An 11,484-nucleotide genomic window follows, 5' to 3' on the forward strand; every position below is an offset into this window, starting at 1 on the left:
TTCACCATTGTGTAATACCCTTCTTTGTCTCTTTTGATCTTCGTTGGTTTAAAGTCTGTTTTATCAGAGACTAGGACTGCAACCCCTGCTTTTTTATTTATTTATTTATTTATTTTTCTTTCCATTTACTTGGTAAATATTCCTCCATCCCTTTATTTTGAACCTATGTGTGTCTGTGTACATGAAATGGGTCTCCTGAATACAGCACACTGAGGGATCTTGACTGTATCCAATTTTCCAGTCTGTGTCTTTTAATTGGGGCTTTTAGACCATTTACATTTAAAGTTAATACTGTTATGTGTGAATTTGATCCTGTCATTATGATGCTAGCTGGTCATTTTGCCCATTAGTTGATACAGTTTCTTCGTAGCATTGGTGGTCTTTACAATTCTGTATGTTTTTGCAGTGTCTGGTACCAGTTGTTCCTTTCCATGTTTAGTGCTTTCTTCAGGAGCTCTTGTAAGGCAGGCCTGGTGGTGACAAAATCTCTCAGCATTTGCTTGTCTGTAAAGGATTTTATTTTTCCTTTGCTTGTGAAGCGTAGTTTGGCTGGATATGAAATTCTGGATTGAAAATTCATTTCTTTAAGAATGTTGAATATTGGCCCCAGTCTCTTGTAGCTTGTAGGGTTTCTGCGGATAGTTCCGCTGTTAGTCTGATGGGCTTCCATTTGTAGGTAACCCAACCTTTCTTTCTGGCTGCCCTTAACATTTTTTCCTCCCTTTCAACCTTGCTGAATCTGACAATTATGTGTCTTGGGGTTGCTCTTCTCAAGGAGTAGCTTTGTGGTGTTCTCTGTATTTCCTGAATTTGAATGGTGGCCTGCCTTGCTAGGTTGGGGAAGCTCTTCTAGATATTATCCTGAAGAGTGTTTTCCAACTTGGTTCAATTCTCCCCATCACTTTCAGGTATACCAATCAAACATAGATTTTGTCTTTTCACATAATCCCATATTTNATTTTATTTTCCTTTGCTTGTGAAGCGTAGTTTGGCTGGATATGAAATTCTGGATTGAAAATTCATTTCTTTAAGAATGTTGAATATTGGCCCCAGTCTCTTGTAGCTTGTAGGGTTTCTGCGGATAGTTCCGCTGTTAGTCTGATGGGCTTCCATTTGTAGGTAACCCAACCTTTCTTTCTGGCTGCCCTTAACATTTTTTCCTCCCTTTCAACCTTGCTGAATCTGACAATTATGTGTCTTGGGGTTGCTCTTCTCAAGGAGTAGCTTTGTGGTGTTCTCTGTATTTCCTGAATTTGAATGGTGGCCTGCCTTGCTAGGTTGGGGAAGCTCTTCTAGATAATATCCTGAAGAGTGTTTTCCAACTTGGTTCAATTCTCCCCATCACTTTCAGGTATACCAATCAAACATAGATTTTGTCTTTTCACATAATCCCATATTTCTTGGAGGCTTTGTTTGTTTCTTTTCACTCTTTTTTCTCTAAACTTGTCTTCTCGCTTTATTTCACTGAGGTAATCTTCAATCTGTGATATCCTGTCTTCCACTTGATCGATTCAACTATTGATGCCTGTGTATATACTTCATGACGTTCTCCTGCAGTGTTTTTCAGATTCATCAGGTCATTTATATTCTTCTCTAAACTGGCTGTTTTAGTTAGCAATACCTCTAACCTTTTTTGAAGGTTCTTAACTTCTTTCCATTGGGTTAGAACATGCTCCTTTAGCTCGGAGGAGTTTATTACCCACCTTCTGAAGCCTGCTTCTGTCAATTCGTCCAACTCATTCTCCATCCAGTTTTGTTCCCTTGCTGGTGACGAGTTGTGATTGTTTGAAGAAGAACAGGCATTCTAGTTTTTGGAATGTTCAGCCTTTTTGCGCTGGTTTCTCCCCATCTTTGTGGATTTATCTACCTTTGGTCTTTTATATTGGTGACCTTCGGATGGGGTCTCTTAGTGTATGTCCTTTTTGTTGATACTGATAGTATTCCTTTCTGTTTGTTAGTTTTGCTTCTAACAGGCCGCTCTGCTGCAGGTCTGCTGGAGTTTGCTGGAGGTCCACTCCAGACCCTATTTGCCTGGGTATCACCAGCGGAGGCTGCAGAATAGCAAAGATTGCTGCCTGTTCCTTCCTCTGGAAGCTTCGTCCCAGAGGGGCACCCACCAGATGCCAGCCAGAGCTCTCCTCTATGAGGTGTCTGTTGGCCGCTACTGGGAGGTATCTCCCAGTCAGGATAAATGGAGGTCAGGGACCCACTTGAGGAGGCAGTCTGTCCCTTATCAGAACTCGAGCGCTGTGTTGGGAGAACCACTGCTCTCTTCAGAACTATTAGGCAAGGACGTTTAAGTCAGCTGAAACTACACCCACAGCCACCCCTTCCCCCAGGTGCTCTGTCCATGGAAGATGGGGGGTTTTTATCTCTTAAGTCCCTGACTGGGCCTGCTGCCTTTTTTCAGAGATGCCCTGCCCAGAGAGGAGTAGTCTAGAAAGGCAGTCTGGCCGCAGCAGCCTTGCTGAGCTGTGGTGGGCTCTGCCCAGGTCGAACTTCCTGGGGGCTTTGTTTACACTGTGAGGCATAAACCAGCTACTGAAGCCTCAGCAATGGCGGACACCCCTCCCCCCACCAAGCTGGAGCATCCTAAGTTGGGCTCAGACTGCTGTCAGCAAGAGTTTCAAGTCAGTGGATCTTAGCTTGCTGGGCTTTGTGGGGGGTGGGACCCACCAAGCCAGACTACTTGGCTCCCTGTCTTCAGCCCCTTTTCCAGGGTAGTGAATGGTTCTGTTTCTCTGGCGTTCCAGGTGTCACTGGGGTATGAAAGAAAAACCAAAACAAAACAAAACACCTGCAACTAGTTTGGTGTCTACCCAAACAGCCACCCAATTTTGTGCACGAAACCCAGGGCCCTGGTGGGGTAGGCACTGGAGGAAATCTCCTGGTCTGCCAGTTGCAAAGACTGTGGGGAAAATGCAGTATCTGGGCTGGAGTGCACTGTTCTTCCTGGCACAGTGTCTCATGGCATCCCTTAGGTAGGGGAGAGAATTCCCCAACCCCTTGTGCTTCCAGGTGAGGCAACACCCCACCTTGCTTTGGCTCACCCTTTGTGGGCTGTACCCACTGTCCAACCAGTCCCAATGAGATGAACTGGGTACCTCAGTTGGAAATCACCTGCCTTCTGCGTTGATCTTGCTGGGAGCTGCAGACTGGAGCTGTTCCTATTCGGCCATCTTGGCAGCCTCTTTACACTGAGGGGGATTATTTTTAATACAAGAAATGTTTGTAGGGTGATGGAAAAAATCTAGTACCAGTGATGTCAATACCAAAGTGGAAGGACAGAGTTCTGGGAACAGGATCTTAGACTAAGCCAAAAGTCTTGGGATCTCATCCACAGAATAAACAGTTCACCTGACGTGGTGGGAGTGTAGGTGCCTCATCCATAGGAATAGGAGACAAGTTAGAGCATATGGGCACAGATGCAGGTAGGTATGTAGATGCTGTGGTAGGAGCTTTGTAGTGCTGCTTTTCTGATTCCTTCTATTTTCTTAAGCAAATTAGGAAATAATTAGCTGAAAGAAAAAGCAAGGGGGTAGAAAAAATAAAGTAGGAAATAATCAGCTAGAAGGAAAAAGTCCATCAACTGAGAGTGAGATAACTGAGAAGGGAGAAGGTATGAATTAATCATCTAGGTGAGAGGGAGAGCGAATGGACTTGAGAGACAGAGAGAGAGAGAGAGAGAGAGGCTTACTCGAGTTGTATAGAGATCAAGTTAATGTGTTTTTTTTTTTCCAGCCACTTTTATCTGCATGGTTGCAGGCAGAGACTCAGTGACAAGGTGAACTTAACTATAAAGAGTTGTAGTTTAGCCGGAGGAGTTTAACAAAGCCCAAGAAAAACAAGGAAATTGAGGATGTATGCAAATATGTAATGGTAATAATTGCCATAGATCTTAAACTGAATAAGGAGGGAAGCAGTGTTTGTTAAAGGTCTTGATTATTTATATATAAGAAGCGAAACAATCTAGTAAATAAATTGTTCACCACTGAAATACTTTTTTCAGACTTTGTAGAATTCCTTTGGGATCCTTTGTCAACCTCACAGACAACAAGTTTAATAACACATTGCAGAGTGGTTCTTGAAGAACATTCCATTTGTGGAAATGAAGTTAGTAAAAGCAAACAGGTAATAATTTCTAGAGTTGTGAACTCCATGATGTATCTGTAAATCATTATAATCTTCTTACAGCTCCTGGTTTATAAAAGATGCAGTGTGTTTATCAGAAAACTGTTTGGGGGAAAACATATTTACTTTTGATTTATAGAATCTAGACTTTTTCTCAGACTGCACTGAGATGAAAAAAATTTTTTTTTAACTGGACTTGGCTTTTTTTTATCTTCATATTAATAAGATGAAAGAATATACCTTGATACTTCTGAACACTGTGATAGAAGTGGTAATCATTTTAAATTACAGACATACATGTAAAGACCCAGATTATTACTTTCATTCCTATTAGCTTACTTTTCTGTGTTCAGTGATCTGATTTGTGTTCTCATGGCCCAGGCAGCCATCTTTGAGGATTGTGAATATGCACTGACCCTGCAGAGATGAACCGGTGTAAGTCCTTTAGTACAAATTCATTTCTTCTAAAGGAAGACAACAACACTCTACCTTTGTTCTTTTGGCAAAAATCCTTTGGCAAAAATCCAGTGGCATTGTGGCTTTGCTTGAACAATGGTTTCAAAGTTAGACTGACACTTATTATAGTAACTAGTTATTTGTAGTCTGCCAAATAATAGTAGTCTCTGTAAGGATTCAAAGTTCAGTAGGACAGATCTTGATCTTACAGCGATCTAGAATTGAATTCACTGAACATAAGACGTATTGAGAAACTTTTTAGAGTGATCATGCTGAGAATCTTCTGTTTCATTGTAGTATTTTTTTTTTATTGTTTGTTGATGAGATTGTAGATTCATGTTTTATGAGTAAACAATTTTAGGTTGAGCTTTAGGAAATTAAGGATAAATTGACAGACTGGAGAACACCCAGAGTAGAGTGACAGAGGTGGTTGAAAAGCAAGGAGGCATATCATATTCATATTATGAGCACCATTAAGTTTTAGCCCTTGGAATTGTGATTACAAAGGAGGAAAGCTGTAAGAAATGAAAGGGAGGAAAGGGATACCAGCCTAATTCTGCCTTCAAGAAGCATGTAATCTCAGAGAAAATAAGATGCACGTAAAATGTAATTTAAAACAGGAAATGAGAAGGAGAAGTAGGGAAGATGATGAACACTTACTTAATTCCAGTTGTGTACTAGGCACTCTGTAAGGTCTTGTACCTGTCATCTTAATCCCAGCAGCCCTATTTAAAAAAAATGGGTGATGGCCAGGCATGGCGGTTCACGCCTGTATATCTGAGTCCTTTGGGAGGCTGAAGCAGGAGGATCTCTTCAGGCCAAGAGTTCAAGACCAGCCTGGGCATCATAGCAAGATCCATCTCTACCAAAAAGATAAAAATTAGCTGGGCTGCCCCTTGAGCCCAAGAGTTGAAGCTGCATTGAGCCATGATTGTGCCACCACACTGCAGCCTGGGCAACAGCAAAACCCTGTCTCTTAAAAGGATGATAGCCTTGTTTTATCAATGAAGAAAATGAATCTTTAAAACTAGTTTTCACAGTGCTACCATGAATGAGAACTAGAATTTGAACTTGGATAGTCTGCCTCTAAAGCCCAGTTTGTCTCTCTGACCACATTGCCTCCCCATGAGCAGCATAGATAAAGTACTATGTCTTCAGCAGGAGACAGGAGAGAGAGGTTACCTTCAGCAGTGGGGATAAGGAAATAGTTTATCTTAGGGGTGGCATTTGAGCTGTGGCTTGAGAGAAAGAATAGGATTTCAACATGTGGCAACAGATAGAAAGGCATTTTTTACTTACCTCCAATAGGATAAAAACTCAGGTAAAATAGATGGAAACTGTTGCAGGAATTAGAGATATTTAACTTGAAAGAAGATGTACAGAGAGATGGTGTTTGTATTCAAAGAAGGTGTAGATTTATTCTATGTTGATAGGCCGCATAGAACCAAGATTAGTAGTTAAAAGCTACAAAAAAGCAGATATATAATCCTGTATTTGCTTTCTGTGTAGGATTGTTTAGTTACAGCCTAAATGTAAATCATTATGCTTAGCATTTATTAAATACTTGCACATTGTCTCATTTGATCCTCATAACCCTGTGAAATGTATTTATTTTCGTTGAGTTTTTAGAGATGAAGCTGGGGCCCAGAAGGGTTAAGTCATTTGTAAAATACTTGAGTACTAAGTGGTAGACCTGGCTCTTTGTGATCACTGACGCCTTTCAGCAGTATTATGGATTCACTCATGAAGTCTTTTTATTTTTTTCTTCTTTTTTTGTTTGAGACGGAGTCTTGCTCTGTCACCCAGGCTGGAGTGCAGTGGTGGGATCTTGGCTCACTGCAACCTCCGCCTTCTGGGTTCAAGCGATTCTCCTGCCTCAGCCTCCCGAGTAGCTGGGACTATAGGCGCCCACCACCACGCCCGGCTATTTTTTTGTATTTTTAGTAGAGACGGGGTTTTCACTGTGTTAGCCAGGATGGTCTCTATTCCTGACCTTGTGATTGACCTACCTTGGCCTCCCAAAGTGCTGGGATTATAGGCGCACTCATTAAGTTTTTATAATGGATGTTTTTATTCTGAAACTCCTCTGCTATGAATGTAGAAAATGGGTTGTTTGCATAAGCAGGAGAATAGATTACATCAGGGTTTTCAGTCTCAGCACTACATTGGCATTTGGAACAGATAATTTTTTGTTGTAAGGGTCTGTCCTGTGCACTATAGTATGCTTAGCAGCATCCCTGACTTGTGCCACTAGGTGCCTGTAGTACTCCCGGGCTTCACAACCAAAAATGTCTTTGCACATTGTCAGGTATTCCCTAGGGATGGCAAAATGGCACTTGGTAGAGGATCACTTAAACTACATAATGCCCCAGGTTGCTAAGACAGTTCACCAGTGGGATCACTCTATTTCTTCAGTGATGGAAGAGAATGAGACAGGTTCAAGAACGGAAATTGAGTCAGACAACATAGTTTCTGTTTTCAAAGTTAGAAGCAAACACTGTAAGCTAATGCCTGGTAATAATAATTTTGATTCTGACTAAAAGTCTAAAGTAAATTATTACAGAAGTAGATTATGAATACTTAAATTTAAAAAGTAGTAATTACTATCATCTATCATTGGTAGCATTCCCAAATACAAATGATACTTAACATTATTTATTGAAGCAAATTTAATGTATTATGATTGTTGTTAGGGATTAAATGGGGAAATATAAGCTTACGTATACCTAAAACAATAATGACCAGTAGGGCATTGACTACCTATGGAGAGTCTGCTCGTTTTAGGTATCTTCTCAGCTTTGCCCTATTCAATATTTTTATTGAACTAGATAAAGTGGTAAAATACATACTAATGAAATGTGTCAGTGATAAAAATCTAGGAATTCTGTAAGACTTGTGGATGGTAGAATTAGAATCCAAGGAGATTTCAAAAGATTGTAGAAAATGGACTCAAGAAATTGTGATAAAATAAATGCATGTGCCATCCTTGTGTTTAAAAATTCAGCTGTCTAAGTAAAAGATGGGACAGACACAGTTTTGAAGTAGCATAGGTAAGACAGATTATAATCAACAATAAACCCAGTGTGAGTCAGCAGTGTCACTTGAGTAACAGAAAAACAGGTAAATGGGAATTTATCCTAGTATGTGTGTGCTGTTTTGAGTAAGAATGGCATATTTGGTGATGATACCCACAGATTAGACCTTCCTGGGAATATTGCATTTAATTCTCAGTGTAAGCATATTCAGTGGAGAGTGTCTTAAGATGGTATGGGAAAGAAAAGATGTTAAAAAAAAAAAAAGTATGATATTAATCTTAAAATTTAGAGAATTGTCTTGTGGAAGTGGGGCTAGATCTATTCTGCATGATCCCAAGAAGTAAACCAAGACCAAGGAGTAGAAGCTGTAGGAGGGAAAAGTTTGTTAACTCTCCTTGTTAACTGAAATCTAATAGTCCAAAGTTATGGGCAGCCTCAGGAGATAATGATTCCCGATCAGCAAATGGTTTTAGACATGGTTGATGAACCATTTAGTAGAAATGTGAAAATAAGTCTAAGCATCACTTGGGTGTTCAGATAGATTGGTGGTTTTCAGACTCATTTTTTGCTTTTTATAAACAGAACCTATTTCAAATAAATCTTACACAATCCAATATGCAAACACACACACAGAAGTAAAACTGCTCCTGCTGTTGTGAGCACCTGCCCTTATTCTTCCCCGACCACCCCAACATCTGTCCAGATCATCCTGGGATTACCTCCATGGATATACAGAGCAGCATAAAAACCACGGGCGTCACACAAGTGCCTCTTTAAAGCTGTTTTAAAGTATATTTATGCAAAGGGTTGTATGTGAGTCTGAACGTGTGATTCAGAATGCTTGTTAAAACTGTTTGGAGAACCTTATTTTCCACCAAATAAATGATGTTATTTAATAGTTAGAAAAGTTAATAGCTTATGGTTTTATGTGAATTTATGTGGGGTTTTATTGTTTGTTTGTTTTTCAGTTTTTTGGGGATTTTTTAGACGGAACCTCACTCTCGTCACCCAGGCTAGAGTGCAGTGGTGCAATCTCCGCTCACTGCACCCTCTGCCTCCTGGGGTCAAGCGATTTTCGTGCCTCAGCCTCCCAAGCAGCTGGGATTACAAGCATGTGCCACCATGCCTGGCTAATTTTTTCTATTTTTAGTAGAGACAGGGTTTTGCCATGTTGGCCAGGCTGGTCTCAAATTCCTGGCGTCAAGTGACCCACCCACCTCAGCCTCCCAAAGTGCTGGGATTACAGGTGTGAGGCACCGCACCCAGCCAGCAAATTTATGTTTTGTTTTAAATAATTTATTTGGAAATATTAATACTTTGAAAGAAAACTTTCATGAATAAGAGTAGTACTTCCATATTCCCTTTACCCAGATTTACTTGTCATTAATATTTTGCCCCACTGGCTTTATCATTAGCCCTTCCACTTTAAATATATACATACAATATTTTTTGTCCTCAATACTGAGAACAAGGTGCATATTTGTTAAGACAAGGATATTATGTTATATAACCAGAGTAGTTAGTTTCAGCAAATTTATCAACAATCTGCCATCCATATTCAACTTTTGCCAGTTGATTCAATAATGTCCTTTATTTATAGTTCATTTTCAATAGAACTATTTTAAGAAACAAAATTTAAACAATATGGAAATATTTGTCAAGGCTGGCATTCAAAATCATTAAAATTAAATGAAAAAAATCAAAGCAGCTTTTTTTCTAGCATGAACACCTAACTCAGTAAGCTACATAAACTCAAATGCTATTTTTTGGAGATATTGTCTAGAAAACACTCTTTTTTCTTTTAACAGAATTCAGAATGTTTAAGGAATGGAGTAAAATACAACTGAGTTTTAATTTTTAACATTAAATAAATGTTGATATATGGCCACTTGAGGAATATGTTACAGATAATTAAGTGGAAAGAGAAACGACTTCAGCTCATTATGCTATTTATGAAAAATATATTTGATTGAATTCTACATTTATGGATAATTCAGTTAGTATACAGTATGTGATAGCTGAATTTGTGCTGTATACATTGTCATTGACTTAAAAAACTTTTACTCTAGTATGTAGTATGTATGCCATTTTCATTTTTCAAATAGGAATACTTTTTTAAGAATAAGAATATCGTTACAGTAATATTGCTAATACATGAAAAAAATAAACACTCATTATCTTTTACCCTAGTACAAGGACTAATACCATTGTAGGATATTTTCATCGAGGCTCTTTTTTCAAAGTTATAATCCTAATAGGCATGTAAGTTAGTATACTACTACTGCTTAATGTTATCTCATTGCATATTTATAGTTGTCTGTTACTGTAGTCATCATAAACTTCAGCTAAAGTTTATGGTAAATTCACTGGATGGATGTAACATCTCCTTAAAATTCCTTATGATTGAATATTTTGGTTATTTCCAATTTTTTATATACAAACAAAATGGATTTCCCTAAGTGGATTTTCTGCATCACAGGACACAAGACAAACCAACAAAGGACCCACAGCTGGAGTATGTAGAAGACTTGCACAGATCAATAATAAAAAGACAGAACCTAATACAAAAAAAGAGCAATGTTGGCAAGCAGCTTAATTAGGTACTTTGTAAAAGGGCTTGCCAAGTGGCAAACAGGAATATGAAAAGATACCCAACAGCACATTACTCAGTGATAATTAAATGAGAATTAAAACAACACAATGAAATATGACTGCATACCCACTACAATTGCAAACATTAAGAAACAAGAAAATGCCAATTATTGTAAGTATGTAGAGAAACAGGATTTCTTTTATACTGCAGGCAGTAATGGGATGCCACTATTCTAGTTTGGTTTTTTTTGTACATAGTTGAATGTATGGACATGAACTATACTCCAGCAATTCCATCTCTATGTATATATCCATTAGAGATGTATGACGTGTACTAAATGACATGTACAAGAATTTTTGTGGCAGCATTATTTATAATAGCCACCAAACCAGAAATCACCTAAGTGTTCCATCAGTAGTATTCATGCAACAAAATACTATATAGCAATGAAAATGATCCAACTATACCCATATGTAGCAACATGGATAAATAAGGTTTTGTTTATACCCAATTGATAGTTATTTTAACAGCTGCTTCTGTGAGTGTGGACAAATTTGTACTGCTGTTAAAATTACTTTTTTTTTGGTAAATACATTTCTGTCTTCTACTATCACTGATGCTTTTCAAATTTGTAATAATAGGATTTACTTAAATCCATTGTTTCAAGAATGAAGAAGGCAGTAGAAGATGATGTTTTTATTCCTCTGTATCCAAAGAGGTAAGAGCTGTTAATTTCCAGATTATTTGAAATAGCCGATCATAGAGTGCAGATTTGTTTAAGAATGCAATGCAGACCTCTGGGGACAGCGCACAGCTGAAGACCAACAGGGGAAGTAGCGGGAGCCGGTGCAGACGCGAACGACTCTGTCTGACAGCTTTGGGGAAAGCCGTGGATCTCCCAACGCGGAGGTTGAGATCTGAGAACGGACAGACTGCCTGCTCAGGTGTATCTCTGACCCCTGAGTAGCCTAGCTGGGAGAAATCCCCCACTAGGGGCAGTCTGACACCCCACACCTCACAGGGTGGAGTACACCCCTGAGAGGAAACTTCCAAAGGAAGAATCAGACAGGTACACTCGCTGTTCAGCAATATTCTATCTTCGGCAACCTCTGCTGCTGATACCCAGGCAAACAGGGTCTGAAGTGGACCTCAAGCAATCTCCAACAGACCAACAGACAGTCCTTCTGACTGTCAGAAGGAAAACTATCAAACAGGAAGGACACCTATACCAAAACCCCATCAGTACGTCACCACCATCAAAGACCAGAG

General features: G+C 39.3%; 1 protein-coding gene across 4 annotated transcripts in view; it reads left to right on the forward strand.

Moving 5' to 3' along the window:
- The window catches only part of GCFC2 (GC-rich sequence DNA-binding factor 2), a 57,399-nt gene that overhangs the window by 32,628 nt on the left and 13,287 nt on the right, over positions 1 to 11,484 (forward strand). For 3 of the 4 annotated variants that reach the window (XR_001888619.1, XM_017889206.1, XM_017889208.1), the window contains exons 12-13: positions 4,010 to 4,131; positions 10,857 to 10,933. Coding sequence is in view for 3 of the 4 variants with exons in the window: in XM_017889206.1 (XP_017744695.1) it covers positions 4,010 to 4,131; positions 10,857 to 10,933 (199 nt within the window). In the remaining variant the exon portion in view is untranslated. The remainder of the gene's footprint in view (positions 1 to 4,009; positions 4,132 to 10,856; positions 10,934 to 11,484) is intronic. The other variant, XM_017889209.1, reaches the window with a different exon arrangement.

Source organism: Rhinopithecus bieti, unplaced genomic scaffold, assembly GCF_001698545.2.
Source record: "Rhinopithecus bieti isolate Rb0 unplaced genomic scaffold, ASM169854v2 scaffold_18746, whole genome shotgun sequence".
Taxonomy (NCBI): Eukaryota; Metazoa; Chordata; class Mammalia; order Primates; family Cercopithecidae; genus Rhinopithecus; species Rhinopithecus bieti.